Raw genomic sequence first — 18,205 nt, 5'->3', positions numbered from 1 at the left:
GCATCAGGCTTGGATTATGGTAAACAGAACCAACAGCTATGTCTTTGACAGTGAACTGTAGTGGGCTGCTTACATTTTGTATTTGTCAACCATAAAGTTAACTATGTATGTGTATAGGCTAATGAATATGCTAATGGAGACTATTATTCAGGCTAATGGCTAAGAGGCTAATGACATAGCAAAATGTTGATAGCTGTGTCTTGTTTAGCAACATGTTTCACTTTGATTTCCCTGGACACACAAGCATTTTTGCTGATCTCCTTGGTCCAATCCTTTTGTCTTATCGCGTGTAACCACAGGTTTCTTCGATCGTTTTGACTCACAGTGGCAACAAGTATACAGTGACATTTCAGTTTTAAGCTATTAACCTTACTCCTCCGATCCTGGCACCCAACAACACAGCAAAATTACATTTTGTTAACTTTAAGTGAATGGTAGCCTCCTATTCTGCTCTGTGGCAATTGGTTGTTGCCTCCAGTTCTCAGTTGTTTTGCCTCCAGCTCACTGTCATGATGTAGGCTGTAAAAGGGCCTCTACAGTCAACCTTCCTTTTTGCTAACGGAGGAGTTGCATCTCAGGGAGAGAATAAAAAGTTCAAGGGTTTAAGTCACTTGGAGAAATCAGTCGTATATTAGCTTATCATTCCAAAGCTTTTTTGTTGTGTGTTCCCATTTTAAGATTCTTAGTTTTGTATCACAGGATTTTTAAAACCTGATTCTTATGTGGATCTTTTAGTAATTACAAGTATTTATCACAAGAAAATAAGTTTTTATGTTAACATCACAACTAAACATGAAGCAAACAAGATGACTTCCAAAATTTCATTCATAAAAATTCTTCAGGCCCAGCTTGGTAGTTGTGAACATTTATTGGTTTTGCTTGAAATTTAACACTAAAAAGTACCCAGTCCCATAGACTTAACGGGTATTAAAAAAAAACAAAAAACACCATCACCGTAGCCTTCATCATCATATCATTATGGCAAACAGTTGTAACTTGGCGTAAATGACATTCAAACGGTGCAGCTGTGATCAACACAGGGCACAAGGTCAAACTGATCTGTGAATATTCACCATTTCACTGGTTTATGTAAAGTTGGCAATAATCCACTCAAAACTGATATTGGTCACAAAAGGGCAAAGGTCACATCAATTCTGAGTTAATTTTTACATTGGCTGGTGATGGAAATGTATCTTCCATCTCCTGACTGACAGTTGAACTGTCCGACTCTTCATCACTAAAATCCAGCACTTTTTCAATCGTATTATTAAATAGGAAACTTTTAGATTTGGTTTTAGAGTACTGAATTACAAAAAAAGGGCATATTTTATCAAAAGTATTGCATGAAATCCAAACATTGAGATGAACTCTCTTTGACAAACAAAGTAAGTCAGTTCATCAGGATTATACAGGAAGTAGAAATGGATATTTTTAAAACAACAAAAAAACAAACAGAAAGCCTCCAATATTTTAACATTAGTCACATTTCCATGTGTCATTACAAACATACAATCTACTTTAAACTATTAAACTGAAATTAAAACTAAAAAAAATACTAAAACATCCCTTTCATCCCCTCATTCCCACATTTGCATCACACAACAAAAGGACCTCTACTTGTTCCCTGAGGAACTCCGGCTGTACATCTACAAACTGATCACACAGGGTCTCTATAAGGAACCAGTATGATTACTTTTTTTTTTTAAAGATCTGGGCTCCCAGTGCTAAATCCTTTGTCCTTTACTGCAGAGCTGATTCCCTTATTTCAGTCTTTGCACTTGTTTGCAGCCGGCAGATGTGTAACATCGTCTCCAAATGGGAACCACACAACCACTTTTGAGAAAACCGGCAACAAATAAAATAAAAATAAAATAAAAAATCACAGGAATAAAGACGTGCTCCATGATATGTACGCACAAATGGCGTCTGAATGCGTCTCAGTGCTAAAAATGATACAATGAACGAGCCTCCTTTATAAAAAAAATGTTGGATGAGAAATGCATCTGGTTGAAATCTCATAATTATGACATACTTTCCCATTTATGTATCACATAATTAAAAAAAAAAAAGACAAAAGAAAGGATTTTTTTTTGACAAGTATGTTCATCTCACGATGAGGTCCTGACGTATGATAATACTATGATTTAATTAAAATAAAACATCTCAAGATCAACATCACAAAGAACTATACCATCTCCAACCTTACGTTATGGAAAGGAGGAACAATTACAATCATTAGCATTGATTAGTTTGCTAGCAGGTCAGCATTTTGAGAGGTTTTTGGTTAAAACTGGAATAATTTCTACTCTGGTGAAGTGAAGACTTCCCTTTTTTGTTTTGGTTACAACCAGATGCATTTCTCTCTCCTGGCTTTGTAAACAAGGACAGTGATTGGTTAACAGGTCACACGATGCTGCTGTCATCAGAAGAAAACCTTAACATTCAGCTTTCTGTTTGGTGCTGCAGACAACTGCTGGTCCAACTCTTCCTTGCAGCATTAAACTCAAACTGCAGTAGAAATTAATGTGCAGAGACGGAGAGTTTTCCTCTGACAACAGCAACAGAATTTCTCCCTCATCTACACAGTGCATCGAAGCAGATGCTGTCCTGTAAAAACCACATAACTAAATTTAACTGACTGAACTCAGCTTAGTTTTTGATAAAATTTAGCAGTTATTGTTTGACAGCTTTTCTCGAGTATGCTTATTAGTCTTAATATTTCTTTATCCATTTTAATAGTATTGGAATAAATAAGCTTCCATATATCAGGATTATTATATCAGAATATTATTGGTTCAAATGACAGAATCTAATATGTAAGTACAGAGCAGCCTAAGTTGACAATGCTTCTTAAAAATATTTCTCATTCCGTATTCCTAAAAAATCTTGCGGATTCAGGACATACCCCTATAAAAATGTATTGGCTTCAAATCAAAGAATCCTGCGTGTTAAAGTTGTGCGGTTTTTACCCAACGGCTTCAGGCTTTTGTTTTTTTTTGTTTTTTTTTTAAAAATGCCAAAATGAAACAGCAAAATTAAAATAACACACATCAATGTAGTCAAATATCAGCGCTGTACGTCTGCTGAGGTAATGAGGTCCGCAGAAAACAGGAAACAAAAAATAAAACAAGACTGAGGTATGTGATCATGTATGGAGGCTGAAAGTGCGACGAGTCAAAATAAACATAAGATGATCGCCGTTTGTAGAGAAGCGGTTGGTAATTCAGATGTTAGCAATGCAGACAAGCTTTAGTTATTTAAGCAGGGACAAAGATAGGAAATGAAACAGTTCATCAAAAGACCCAGGTTCACAACCTGCGAACATTAAACCAGCCTCAGATCTTTAACTCCTGATTTATTTCAGTGGCGGTTTGTACGTTTTTATTTTTGCTTATTTTGCAAACGTTAACTTCTTCTTCTTCTTCTTCTTCTACGTAAACAAATCAAACTCATGTTCCTCTGCAGAGTTTGGGCTTCATATTGCTTTAAGAGACATTTTTGTTCAAACGAGTAAAAAGAGAATCGCCTTCTGGCTAGGAAAACGTTTGCACATTTACAAAGCTTAAAAACTATATTTGTGCTGGAGCTTGGGAGAGGAGAAACTTCACAGATACACTAAGAATTATCAAAATAAATCACTGACACATTTTCTGTACTTGGATCCTTTCATTCAGTTCTGCATCCCTCTCCTCGTGTTGTACAAAACACGGACAGATGAAAAGATCGGAATGATTAAAATAAAAACAACCCCCAGCGTGAGTCCAACGGGAAAAAATAACACGAAATAAAAACTTGAGTGAAAACTGTTCAGGAACTGATATCATTTTGTAGTTTTAAAGAACTATGTCTCAACTGAATCAAACAGAATCATTAAATCTATTCATTTATTTTTGGCAATATGGGGCTCCCATACACACAACACGTCACAGCAGAGAGTTTATTGATTAACTGATTTAGTTTCTGATCTGGTGATCAGAATTTATCAGTCGACTGAAGAGATTGGTCACCTGGGAACTAAAGGTATTATCATGTTTAATGGTCTGTCATTTGTAGCTGTAGTATATGGGAGCCCAGTTATGCCCCAAAAACAACAAAAAAAGAAAGAGTTCAGGTTCAGAACGCCTTAGCTGAATTCATATAAAAATAAATAAATAAATAAACACATGTATGTGGTCGGTGTGTTGGATGCTAATGGCTAATCAAACAGCGGACATATTCCTGTGGATGGTACCCCCAATCATCGACTAAGAAAACCTTTTTTTTGTTTGTTTTGTGGATGTTAACATTAGCAATAGTGAGAAGATAAAACTAGCGCAGCCCATTTTACTAAAGAAATGAACCTGCATTCATGGTTTATCCACAATGCTAGCCGACGTTACGTTAAAATACTAATATCTGACGTCTGTGAAGGTTCTCAGTCATCCAGGTCATGGTATATACTAATATTCGATGTGGGTTGGGAGCTTCACAAAGATCGTCTGTGTTCACGTGTTACGACTTTTCCTCATCACATACTTAACATAACTAATATAATTAATCAACATAATTTTGATGATTCTATGTGCCAGATTTATTATTCCAGTAATCCAAATTTTAAATCTCAGACATTAATTTTGTGAACTGAGCAGATTTCTGGCTGCATGATAAGTGCTGTCGGCTTTCTTTTATAAATATGAAAAGAACCAATGTGAAATAAAATGAAACTTAAATTTCAACCTCCTGGGCCCTCTGAACATCTGGGGAAACTCTGTTCCACAGACTCTGTTTCGCATTTAGAGCCGATTCTTTTTAGCATTTTTCTTTCTGGCGGAAACATGTTTGTGTTTGTCAGGAGGTATCCGTGTGTTGACGTGAGGTTTCTGAACCGAACTGAGCAGTAACAAAATGAAGGAAGGAAGGAAATGAGGAAGCAAGCTGAGGAGTAAATTGTCTCTTTTCTCTTGTTTCACCATCGTTTGCGTCTAAAACTTAAAAACTGTACAACAAACGTAAAAACTCTACAAACCGCTGAGATTCACATTCAAACAAAAGATGCCACTGATGCACAAGAAGTTCATCTTCGTCCGTTTTCCTGTAGTGACGTCCCAAAAAAAGTCAGATAGAACCACAGAAATGCACTCGACGATAATCCAAACAGTCACAGAGAAGGACAGAAAAGTGTCTGCCGAAAACAACAAAGGGCACTTCAAGAACGTCTTCTGGTGTCCACGCTGTACAGACGTTAACACGAGAAACCAGCAGAGACGGGAAACGCTGCTCCGAGTGTTCGACTGCTGCAGTGTCCACGTTATTGCGGAAAAAACAATTCACCTGCGGGGGCTCGAAACTCACCTGCAGTAGCTGGAGCTCACTCCCCGTCCACCTTTAGGGTTACTTTACAGGAGTAGAAGAAGAAGAGGGTGGTGTGTGCGTTTTTCCCTTCATCACCTCCGGCCTGAGGCCTCCTCATCAGAAGCGTGTCAGTTTGTTCCCGATCACATCAGACATGTCAAAGTCAGGCAGCTCAGTTGAGTCACACTGGGAAAACTTGTTTCCAGTCCAGTGTGAGAATTTATTTTTCTTTGTCTGATATTAATGAATCTGATCTATTAATTGACTAATCGAGGCAGCAATTGATCACTGCAGCTCTTCAGATCTGGTTCTCAGGTTTCAGCATTGAATCGATTTCTTCTTCTTCCCTTTTAAAATCCGTTTCTTCTGAGCATAAAGTTCAAATGTGTTTTTTTTTTTTTTTAATTTCTGTAATGTTAAATATTCAAACTGATGAAAAATCTTCAGTTCTGTAAAACAACACAAACTTTGGCAGAAGTTTTTCTTTAAGAAGAAGCTGACTCAGACCTCTGGTTCTGATCTGCGACGTTTACCAGCGTCCTGGCGACCCGCCGGATTCCAGACCGGCTCAGGACCGGCTGCCGGGGTGCTGCGTCTTGACGTGGCTGTGCAGGCGGGTGGACGAGGAGAACCTCTTGCCGCACTCGGAGCAGCGCAGCGGCGAGGTGGGCGGAGACGACGGAGAGGATGGGGATGACGTTTCGGCAGCCACGTTTCCGGCGGCGTGAGTCTGGCGGTGAGCCTTCAGGAGGGACATTCGGCTGAACCTCCGCCCGCACTCCTCACACTCCGACCAAACCCTGCGCCGCTTCTTCTGCCAAACAAAAGAAACAGGACAGGTGAGAGAGGACGGCTAGCTACAACTAATGCTAGCTGAGCTACAGGGCACATGGTCAAGCTGTCACCATGGTAACCAGCAAACATGGAGCTGTAGCCTTCAGTCTGGATCTAAATTTAAATCAAGAGCCGGAAATAAAACTGACATCACAACAAATATTATTATTGATGTTCTGTCACCTCGGCTGCAGCGGATCTGAAACATCAGCTCTTTAATCTCAAACTAGACGACCGACATCCTCACCTTCCTCCCTTTGCCCTCCTCGTCCTCCTCTTCTTCCTCTTCTTCTTCCTCCTCCTCCCTGCCTGTTCGCTCGGGCTGCTCGATGCCGTCTTGGCGGTCGCCGGCGCCGTCGGTTGCCAGAGCGACTAGCGTCTCCTTGGCGTCCTCGTTGTCGTCCTCCAGCAGCTGCGACGGTAAAGTCAGGAGGCGATGGAGCATGGAGGCTGAGGAGCAACGACCTGCAGGGTGAGTAAACCATCAGCTTCTCCTCACGCCTCAACAGATCAATAACTGAAGCTGATTGCATGAATCGGTATCAGAAATAAAAATATTTTGCTGTAGAATTAATCAATAGAGCCTGATCAGACTTTATTTATTGTTAATTCGCTCAGAATCAAAGCTTCTTTTCTGAACTTTGATTGATCAATGATGACAATATTTAGAAAGTCCACCAGGGGGCGACACATAGACTAAAATACACCACAGTGTTATGAACAGAGCTGATGAACCTGTAGTTTTACCTTTAAAAAAAATAATCATAATTGATAGTTTAGTGATGATTATGTCACAAAGATTTATATATATTTTATAAATGTTTTTAATTATTTGTATCAAGTTGTTTTTTAAGATTGTGTTTCTTTAAAAATGAATGTATTTTACCATTACCTGTAACAAATGACGTGTATACTATACATATATTAACGTCTTCTTATATTTTCTATCATGTGAACTTTTTAAATATATTTTATTTTTCTAAATATAATTTGCTTTGAATATCAGGTTATATATATAATTTTTTATATCTTATTTTTTCCATTTATTCATTTTTTTTTATATACATGATTTTATATATATATATGTGACTGTTTTTTATTTTGTTACAGCTAGTTTTAGCTGCTTTTATACCCGGTAATTTTTAAAAATATTTGAATATTTTCCTTTTTTTTTATTTTTTTGTACTTTCTGGAGTATTTTATTTTATTTTTTTTAAATGTATTTGTATAAACTCACTTGCCGGTCCATTAGGTACACTAGTAAAAAATCTAATACAGAATTAACAGTCCTGCACTAAATCATAGCTGCATGAAGGTTATAGTAGTCAGCATTAGCTTTAAATAATTGAGAGCTGTTGATTCATCTGTGTTTTCATTTTGGAGGCTGTGGTTTACGGTCAGTTGGCTAGTTTAATAACAGAAACACTGCTGTATTTAATTCAGCGCAGTTAAACAGAACCACAAACTACATCCTCTAAAATTATCATAGAGTAGAATCACCACCTTTCTGACGTTGTTTGAACGTTAACTGAACATTATAACCGTCATGAAGGGGGATTTAGTGCAGGACCTTTATATTAGAATGTATTCATTTTCACCAGTGTACCTAATGTTTTGCCATAATCTGCAACTCTACCTTTAATTAAAGCTTCGCCCTTACCTGTGGGGCTGAGGGGAGGTCCAGGTGGAGGTGCGGTCGTGGCGTTGGATGCGTTGCTCCTCTTACTCCCTGTGGCGTCTTCGGCGTCGGGAGAAAACACCTCCATGTCCTCCAGAGGAGTCCATCGGGGGTCCTGCTGAGGGGAGGAGGGGGAGGGCTCCAGGGTCACGGAGGGGGCCGGCAGAGGGTTAGCAGGCTGTGACCGTTCCTCACCCGGGCCTCGCCCCCCCACTTCTCCCCCTCCTCCTTTGATTTGCCAGACGTCGCTGCACCACTTCTGACCGAAGACTTTGTCCAGGATGGGAACCCAGTCCTGGGAGACAGAAAGGACAGGGGGACGCTCCGAGTCTGAGGGTGGTAGGTGGTAGATAGAGGAGGAATAGATGTAGTGAAAGGCATGAGGGAGAAAAAGGTGGAAGATGTTTAGCCGGACATGTTTAAATTGAAATCCTTTGAAGCAGTGTCTAATTACTTTTGATCATCTGATCACTCACTGCTTGTCACTGCCTTATCTTTGGACACGGTGACTTCAGCCAGCTCCTCCCGGGCGTCCTCCGAGCCGCTGGGTGACACAGAGTCATTCTCCGACCCTCTCCTCCTCCCACCACCACCGCCGCCGCCGCCTCCTCCTCCTCCTCCTCTCCCCTTCTCTCCTCCCCCTCGGTCGGAGCCTTTGCCCAGCCTCTCCTCCAGGACCTGCTGCTCCCGCTCCATCTTGGTGATCTCCAGAAGCAGGTCGTCGAACGAAGCCTCCACAATCTTCGTCAGCTCATGCACCGCGAAATCCAGCACCTGCTTCATGACGCACTTCAGCTGGTCTGCAGGATGGGAGAGGAGAGGGGTGGTTACTGTTGAACAGCTGACAGACAGTGGACGCAGCACGTCCCATGAATGATTTGTCTTGAAACGATCACATTCTCCTCACGTCACTTTAAACAACAGCAGCATCTCCTCATTAAGACGGCTGCCATTAAATCACCACGTCACCAAGGAGAACATGATGAAAACCAGTCGAACTCGGAGTCATGTGACTGACGAGAAGAACTGAAATCAATAAAACCCAGATCTGATCTGATCATCACTGAAAGAACAGCTGGAAACAGTAAAGAACTCAAACAGACCTAAAGGACACGTAGTGATATAACAACAGGTTTTCTACTAATAATCAGAATAAAAATGTCTCATGCAATCACCTCAGTCAGAACAGACCGGTCTGATCAGAAGGACCTTTCAATCAGATTAAGAGGGGTGGTGTAAACCAAAAAGTATAAACTCATAATAACCATGTAAACACTTGATCTTATCATTTCTCTCTGGTTGGAATGAAACCAACTTGACGGAGTGGTTGGCATGGCAACTTGTAGTCATCGTGATGTCACATCCTGTTTTTATAGCGTCAAATAACAAACTAATGAATAATTCTTATCAGAAAAATGGACACTTGCATCAGTGCTACTTCCTAAAAGGACAGAAACCACCCTTAAAAAAAAATTACGTGTTTTAGTTTGGCCCAAGTCCCATCCACTAACATGGAGGAGGTGAAGCTTATGATCTATACTGCAGCCAGACACCATGCAGGGAGAGCTCTACATGCTTTGGCTTCACTTTTGAGGAGGTGTTCTGTCGTACACCAACAGTCTATGGTTTGAAAATATGAACAAAGTTGGAATCCATATGGACAGCAACCTTGAAAACGCGGCTACATCTTCGTCACCTTCTTCTGTCGAGTGAATTATTATCAGTAAAGTTTTTCTTCTGTTATATTTCCAGCAGATTTTACGCAGCACACAAGGCAGAACGCTAACCTGCATCAATGATATAATCACTGATGTTGTGGGGCATGTAGACACAGATATGTTATCAGGACATTTCACTTAGCGTCCGTGTAAACAGTTAAGCTGGAATCTGTGATGAGAGCGATTACGATTATTGATTGTTGTTTGGTCACAGTGAGAACAGTCTCCCCTCAGCGCTTCATGAATCACAGATAAATCAGAGACAGGCGAGAGGACAGACTCATTGTAAGGTAAATAAAACTGAATCTCACTGTATTTACTGATCGTCTACACAGCCGTTTCAAGGGGAACTACCGTTTTTTACAACCTGGACCTTATTTCTTGGCATAAAATACGATCATCTACTCACCCATATAACTTTGATGTCATTTGGAGTCGTTCGGAAGATATTTAGATCCAGTGGAACGCCGCGTATATCTATATAGTGGGAGTGACTGGGGCACCGGAACGCAGCCTCTAAATAACGCATTATCTGCCGCGAAACTCGTTCATTTCACCAAGTAACTCTGGACTCAACGGGGAATAGCACTAGCGCATCATAACAAAATATTGGTGAAATGAACAAGTTTCGCGGCAGATAATGGGTTATTTAGAGCAGTGGTTCTCAAATGGGGGTACGCGTAACCCTGGGGGTACGTGAAGGCACTCCAGGGGGTACTTGAGATTTTAAAATATACATATATTTAAAAAGTAGCATCCATGCAAAAATCCTTTAAAAATAATTATTTAATAAATATTTCAGGAAAATATAAGTTCATAAAATGAATTTTATATTTCAGTAGGCTATTCAATTTCATTATCCTAAAAACCCAGAGTCCCCCCCATACCAGGATGGTTTGACCCAACCTGTCACGTACCTGCCATCACCTGTCAATCACTGTTAAAACTGATGGAGTCGTGGTTGAAGCGTAGCGGCAATTCTTTTGAAAACACGGAGGGACAAGTGGCAAAGAAGGCCAAACCACAGCCGGCAAAATTCCGGCTGTATCTTGAAGAGTATGTTTTATTTGGATTTACGTCCACAAGTTGCAACCCACCCAGTGCACTGTGTTTTTTCTGTGGGGAGAAATTAGCTAACAGTTGCATGAAGCCAGCACATCTGCAGCGTCATCTTAATACAAAACATGGATGTCACGTCGGTAAGCCACCTGACTTTTTGACACTAAAAATGCTTTGTGCTGGTTAGGGGGTACTTGGCTGAAAAAATATTTCACAGGGGGTACATCACTGAAAAAAGGTTGAGAACCACTGATTTAGAGGCTGCGTTCCGGTGCCCCAGTCACTCCCACTATATGGATATACGTGGCGCTCCGCTGGATCTAAATATCTTCCGAACAACTCCAAATGACACCAAAGTTATATGGGTGAGTAAACGATCGTATTTTATGCCCGAAATAAGACATCCACCGATGTGATGTCTTTTTGAACTTTTAGGTTTTTCTCTTCCCATTTTTTCTCAGACTGCAGCTGAACATGTTTTCACTGACTATTATTCATTCATTGAGTGTTTTTTTAAGTTTAATGTCCTTAAATATCAAAAACCAAGTCCTCACATTTCTGAGGTTATTTCTTAATATTTGTAAAAGTTTGTTGCATTGATGATCACAGTTAAAGATTTTTCAGGTTTATTGTCAGTTAGTGTTGGACTTTCATTTTATTGGATCAAAACGAAAAGAAGAGAAGTTACTGAATGAACAGATGGGGCACAGACGTGTGTTTGAACCATCACTAACTCAAGGCTGCAACAAACACCCCCACCATCAGTCGGACCGCAGAAAACTTGGCCGAGGGCGCGTCGGCCTTTAATTATCAGCGACACGTCACTGCCCCAGAAACAAAGAGACAACCAGGGCTTTCATTCACAGCCACAGTCATCCTCCAACGGCGACAACAGTGAAGAGGAAACTCCTCAGACTGAAGGAGAGGAGACGTCACCTCTGGGTTTGTTCAGATCACGTTCAGGCTGAACACATGACGGTCTTCTCTCGGTTTGTACAAACTTAAATAATCATTCGTAGTTTAAGATAACAGTTTTCTGCCTCAAACTGTTAAGTCTCCTTAAAAGTGGTTCAACACTATTATTTTCACGGTCATCCAGAAAATTCTCATTTCGTCCAATTAGCATGAAAATATTAACGACAGCATTCACAGTCGATTAAGTCAGAAAAGCAGCAACAGAGCATGGTCCAACACCCAGCCCTTACATTTACTGATTAATTATTGATTAATTTGTAGATTATTTCTTTGATTCTTTGGAGCAAATTATGATTAGATCATTTAAACATCTGCAGACGTATTTTCTGTTGATCAACGATTTGCAAAAGATCTTCACGTTGGAGAATCTGGATCAACGACTGGATGAATAGAGCCGATTGATCCTGCGATCGACCTGTGTCTGTTGGCGCTGCTGCAGCAGATTCACTTTCACTCATAACTCCAGTGTTTCATTCGCAGAGTCCAGCAGCGATCAGCTGACACGAATCAGGGCCGACACCTCCGACCTGTAGAGACCCGGGGCTGATCTGGTTCTCATTAAACTCGCCTGAAAACGTGAGGAGTACACAAAAAAAAAAAAAAAAGAAAGAAAAAAGAAAGAAAAGTTCACAAATAAAGACGGTTTATTAAAGTCGGCGTACTTCAGAGCAGCGTTAACCCGTTGAGCCCCGGGCCACGTTCTAGGAATTTCCGCCTGTAAAAGCTGCAGATTCAGTCGTAACAGCTGCGCGGCTGTGAGGCCCGGACAGAGACTCTTTGAAATACAATAAGTCTCTGTGCGTCTGTCAGCAGTTTCACCTCTACAAAAAGTAAAGTGGAAAAAATAAATTTCCCGGATCTCAAACTCGGCCACGTTTTGATGCAACTCAACAAATCTGCGTCCATTTTAATCAGAGCCGGAGCAGCAGGCGGCTTCAGTTCTGCCATCTGGACAGATCCAGGCGGCCAACCTACGCTCTTTTATTCTGAAAAACAACTGAATCAAACGTCCTGTTTGAACAGGAAGAAAACACAAAGCTCAGTTAACGGGAAGGAATTATTTCTGTTACATCAGCTCGGCCCTGAGGAATCACAAACGTCTTCAGAGGTTTTTAAGTCAAAGGACACATATTTTCAGTCTATCACAACAGTGCTTAATGCTCCACCATCTTGTAAAACAGGAAGATTCTTCAGACCGTTTCATATGTCTGGCTGAATGTTCGTCAGCATTTCTGCCGGGTGACTTCCTGTTCGGATGAAGGAGCTCCACAGACATCACGGCGTGAACAAATCGGTGTGAACTGAAGCGTCCTCTCGTTTGAGACCGGCCTCCTCGCGGCTGTACAGCTTCATTTAATAATTTACACTAACACACCTCCTCCTCCTCCCCCCGTCCGTCCTTTGTGTCAGACATCGGAGGGAAAGCGTAGCCTACTTTCTTCACGTGAAGCCTCGTGCCCTCTGACCTCAGAGTGTTAGTGTGTGTGTTAGCGCCGTTACGCTACTGTGTGTGCCTGAACATCGTGACGCACGCAGCCGCTCTTTTTGTTTGTCAGACTAGACGGCAACGGACGCGATTGGCCGCCGCCGCCGCTGACATCACGGTCCGCACCAGAGGGGCCCTCGGGTCACGTCTGCGGCGCGTCATGGCGGTGGCCTGGTTTTTCAGGGAGGGAGGGAGAGAGGGAGGGAGGGAGAGAGGGATGGAGGGAGGGAGGCTTTGCGTGTCAGCTGTGTGTTCGCGTTCGAGTGAGCAGATGTGTGCATGCATGCGAGAGCGTCTTTCTTTCTTTACTCCCTCACGTGTCCCTGCATGAGGACGTGCGTTTGCGCCGCAGCCGTGCAGCTGAAAGACACCCAAACAAACCTACAAACAGGCGGACAAACAAACAGCACGTCTGACGTCAGCCGAGGGTTGTGTTTCGTCTCTTCCTGATTTATTTAAGTTCAGTTTGTTCAAACGTGAAATCTGCCCGTTGAAGATTCAAACTGTATCTTTCGCCTGATGATACTAAAGAAGGTCAGATTTAATCGGCGCAATTAAGAAAGATGATGTATGAAGCGTGGAGCAGCCTTGAGTACGATTTAACCGTTATGTGAAACACAGCTGTATTATTAGTCTACTGGCGGTTCCTTCCACCCACTTAGAGCTTGACGTTAACGGAAATCTGTGCAGGTTTATGTTGAAGCTCTGCGCGCGCTGAAACATCTCGTAAATGCACAGGGAAGCGTCGCTCCGTGCTGGCATCCGCTCCGGAGGGTCTTTGTTGAGTTCTTGTCTGAAACACAACACTCACTGGCGAAAGCTCAAGGACAGACGCTGCCGTCGCCTCCGATGAGATGCTCGTGCACGCCGGTCGGCCGCTTTGTTTCCCACAAACCGCTTCTTTCTCCGGGTTCAGGCCGTTTCAGTCACTTTGGAGGCCGCCGCATTGGCGTATCCCAAACCTGCATGTGACCAAACCGTCGCCAGTAAAGTCGACTCAGCATCTGATTGGATCATTTGTTTTCATCAAGCTGTTGTTCGGCTGCTTCCGTTTACATTTAAGGAGACTTTTGTTTAGCATAATCGGGACCTGACAAGAAATGCTGAAACTTTGCCAACAGGGTCAAATCGTTTAGCGTCAAGTGAAGCTGCAGAAACGCTCGCTCATGTTCCTACATGTTCCTGAGGTGAGCCTTAAAATGGCTCCTTGCGATCTGTGCTTTAATAAATACGTGTTCTTGTTGGGGTGTCTCTGTTCAGACTATATTTCTGCACCATCACTGGAGCTTCTCGTCCCGACCAGCCGTCTCTGAACATCCCCGTTTCGGCTCTCTGCTCTCCATCATCTCCTCTAAACCTGATTCCGGAGTCCTTCACCTGGACCTGCCGCCCAGCTCTGCCCTCTCTTTCTCTCACCGTGGATAAACCTCATCCCTGCGCCGGCCCTCCATCCCGTCAAGCCTTTTCCTTCATCCCGTCAAGCCTTTTCCTTCCCTGAAACCACAAACGCCGCCGCCCCTGCCCCTGCCTCGTTTTACGAGATCCGAGGCCTCTGGTTTAATTTCTGATGGAGCAGCTCTTTGTGCATGGGCTGCTCGACCTGCTGCTGTCTCTCATGAACCTGTTCTGTCAAAGTCTCGGAGTAAATATGTCTGACATGGTATTTATGGGGAGGAACGTCTCCACGGTCCAGACGCCTCCTTCTAATAAATACCTCCACAGTGCAGTGATGAGGTCTCACCCTGATGACCCCTGGTTGGTCACCTGCAGACCTCCCTGCTGCTCCCCACACTCAGGGAGCCTTCGTCGGCCTGCAGGTTACGCAATGCCGCGTTGCTGTGTTGTTGAGGCGGGCGTAGGGAGGAGTGTCCGCCGCCTGTTTGTTTGCGTGTCAGTGTGTGTTGTATAACGGGCCCTTACCCACAACTCGTCCTCTCTGCTCCAGGCGGCGTGTGTCGATGGGTACGCCGGGCTCGGTGCCCTGCCATCCGGGGGCGTATAGCTGCTGCTGCTGCTGCTGCTGGTGCTGCTGCGTCTCGGGCTTTGTCCTCTCGTCGCCCGCCGCCTTGTTCTTACCAGCCGCCGGGGTGTCTCCGCCGTCTGCGTTGGCCCTGCCCCGGGTCTCCCTGGACTGCAACTGGAGCCTGAGCCGGCGGTTTTCTTGTTCCTTCACGGCCGTCTCCAGCAGCAGGGCGTTCAGGCTGCAGCCAACCGTCTTGCTTATTTCCTGGACGGCGAGCTGAACGACTTGCTCCAGCACGGACTCCAGCTGGCCCTGGAAAAACGAAATGTACACGGCCCCGTTCATGTTTTTGCCCCCTCTGGTAAGAGGGCTTTCTCATTCTTCTGTGCCCGCGCCCCAACCCACCCCCCTGCCCTGAATCCCCGACGGAAAATCTGGCTGAAAATCGGCCCCAGGTCGCTGCGCTGCTCCGGCGGGTGCTCGGCTAGGCTCCTTCGGTTTCTATTGCTCTCTCCGCCGCGGTGCCCCGCGCGTGTTCAGCCTCCTCAGAGGTCTACCGGAAACACCCGAGTAGAGGCGCACCGGTTTTTTTCCGCCCACATGTCGTGGCCCGCGCCGTCCGTGCACGCTCGCGCCCTTGCAGTGAGCCACGCCATTTTGGCTTTCAGAAAATAACATCAGTCACTCCAAATGTCAGACTGCAGGCGAGGAAGGACCGCATAGATCCGCAGACTGAGGCGGAGGGGCCCCGGATAAAACATCAGACCAGTCAGAGTTAATATCAGCTGATTATCACACAGGACGTGTTTACACTGGTATAAAGTGAAATAATTAGTCCATAGAAAGAAAATTAATCTGCAAGGGCTTTCATTGTTCATCAGTCATTCAGTCCTTTTAAAGGAAACAAGGTAATATCTCTTGATCCGCTCCTTACTGGTGAATATTCAGGCTGCAGTTTTCACACATGTGTCATCTCTCTTCAAGATGGAGGATCCAACACTGTTAACAGTGTTTGTGAATTATAAGAAAGAAAAAATATGAATCATCAAATAATATAAACCGACCCAAAAGCGAAAAACAGTAAAAACTGAGTCAACATTCACACTGACGCTGTTAAAATATACTGTATTGTTGTTGGAGTTAACGTAAAGTTAATCCTGCTACATATATTGTTTTGTCTGTCCTGACATCTCAACACTCCAGTATTCTCTCTCTTCTCTTTTAGCTCTGATTTTGGTCTCCACCAGCTCCCAATAAAGGCGTCTTTCTCTTTAAAGAAGCTAATACATGTTTAGTCATGGTCTTGGTGCCGTCATTGCACTAAAGAGCCCATCAAACAAATACGTGGCTTCATAATTCTTAATTGCTTTCCACATTAATCACTGATATATAAGGAGGCTCGAGATTAAAGCTGAAGCTAGTCCATGCTTGTGTTTCAAGTTTTTTATTGAATCATCTGATGGATAAGAAACACACGAATGAGAATAGTCTTTACCGTCACTGCAGAACACACGTTGTACAATGAGATTCTGTTAAAGCTCTGTAAGATGCCCCATAAACACTAAAACTATATTAAAAAAAAGAAGGAAAAAACATGTGATCTAAATCTGAATTAGAGGGGAATGAAATATAAATATGAATAAAAATATGAATTTAGATATAAATATAAATCAAACTGTGGTTTGATTTATCTGAAGCGTTTTGAAGCTCACTGTGGTGTCCTCTGTCATCTCCATCTTGACAGTATCTGACTCCGCCTAACGCCAGACTAATTCAAAAAAGGTCAAAGAGGCGGAGCTACGGGTAACGCTGAGGCAGACAGTCAGCAAACTGTGCAGACACCCATCTGTTACTCAAAGCAGCCACACCCTTATTTATCTGTTATCAGAGCCTTGGCAGAATTAAAAAGGTGAGTTATATAAAAATCAGACTGACAGAGATTGAGTCACTTTTGGTGCCAGCCCGTAGTGAATATTAGAGGAAATGCAGTTGTTGGCACTTCCTGCATTAGCTTCCTGTTTCAGTTCCTGAAAACATATTACAATAAGGAAACAAACAACATCTCTGGGCACAGACAGCTACTGTAGTGCAAGTGCAGTGTTGGAGGACCAGGTTTGGCCCACAAACCTCTGTTTGCCACCACCTGCAGTAGAGTATATATTGTACATGTTGCTATGCAATGTGTGTCATTCAGCTTTGCATTGTAAATGAGATGGCCTTGTTTCCTCAGTGTGAGTTCTGTACAGGGACACACAGTAAATGATGCTTATGTAACATATGAAACAAGAACAGCCTTCAGTTACAAACTGGTTTCTGGTTTCACAGTAAGAATGAATGAACGCCACGTCTGCAGAATGAATCTGTCAAACCCACATCTGTTCATATCAATAACTGCATATGTTGGGTAGCTTCTGATGCCCTGTGCAGCATGTATTGATTACAGTCTGCAACATGTGATTAATGTCTGGCCCAGTCACTCTTTTGACTCTTTTGTTTCGATGATAAACCAGCAGAGATGATCAGACCTGTCACATTTTAGTTACATATATTTAGCCATCGTGTTGCTATGAATACCTGCACAACATCCATGTACTGTTGTTGTTTGATGTCATTTTTTTCTGTGCACCAGGTAAATGTCAGAAAAAAGGAAAATAATCTTTCTACTGTAGCACTAAACTATGATACGTCAATACATTAGATTATCGACAGAGTTCACCAGGACACGTACAGCAGGAAAACAAACCAAAACATTCAAAGAGGGACTGAAAGTTTACATTTGAGGACCAGGTCTGGTCCGCAGGCCGCTGTTTTTCTCCCCCCCTGCAGCAGCATTAATTACCTGTCTGATCTGAAGACTCTACAGGTGTACAAAATGAATAAAACATTACAGACAGTCACTTGTTTGTGCTGAATATTTAAGATGCACTCTGAGAGTGCAGGCGCCAGGAAAATGCAGGCCAGATGAGTTCAGGCTGAGCCATAATGATCAGGTATCACGTAAATGCAGCGATGGTGGTGGTTTTGTTTGGGGCCTCGCTGGCCCTTTAATTCAGCATTACATCACTGACAACACGATGCAACCCTCCCCCTCCTCCCTTCCTCCTCCCCTCCTCTGATTGAGCGCATGCCGCAGCGCAGCGACACTCCCCCTAAAAAGCGGT

The 18,205-nt window shown here is 43.0% G+C and overlaps 1 protein-coding gene across 1 annotated transcript; it reads right to left on the bottom strand.

Moving 5' to 3' along the window:
• Positions 1-849: 849 nt before the first annotated feature.
• On the bottom strand, positions 850-15,415 carry LOC311506498 (uncharacterized protein). Its single transcript, XM_084570475.1, has 5 exons — positions 15,002-15,415; positions 8,320-8,643; positions 7,826-8,173; positions 6,413-6,630; positions 850-6,145 (listed from the first exon to the last, which is right to left on the bottom strand). The coding sequence occupies exons 1-5, from the start codon at positions 15,387-15,389 to the stop codon at positions 5,900-5,902; spliced, it is 1,524 nt and encodes a 507-aa protein (XP_084426601.1). The 5' UTR covers positions 15,390-15,415; the 3' UTR covers positions 850-5,899.
• Between the last annotated feature and the right edge of the window lie 2,790 nt (positions 15,416-18,205).

Source organism: Chelon labrosus (assembly GCF_963514085.1).
Source record: "Chelon labrosus genome assembly, chromosome: 21".
In the NCBI taxonomy this organism is placed as follows: Eukaryota; Metazoa; Chordata; class Actinopteri; order Mugiliformes; family Mugilidae; genus Chelon; species Chelon labrosus.
Note: the sequence above shows the minus strand (reverse complement) of the source record. Positions and strands in the feature narration are given on the sequence as shown.

Excerpts from the sequence above, each read along its gene's own strand:
- LOC311506498 (XM_084570475.1), bottom strand. The coding sequence starts at position 15,389 with ATGAACGGGGCCGTGTACATTTCGTTTTTCCAGGGCCAGCTGGAGTCC. Across the intron at positions 8,644-15,001 it reads GCAGAGAGGACGAGTTGTGG|ACCAGCTGAAGTGCGTCATG; the intron begins GTAAGGGCCCGT and ends CCCATCCTGCAG. Across the intron at positions 8,174-8,319 it reads AGATAAGGCAGTGACAAGCA|ACTCGGAGCGTCCCCCTGTC; the intron begins GTGAGTGATCAG and ends TACCACCCTCAG.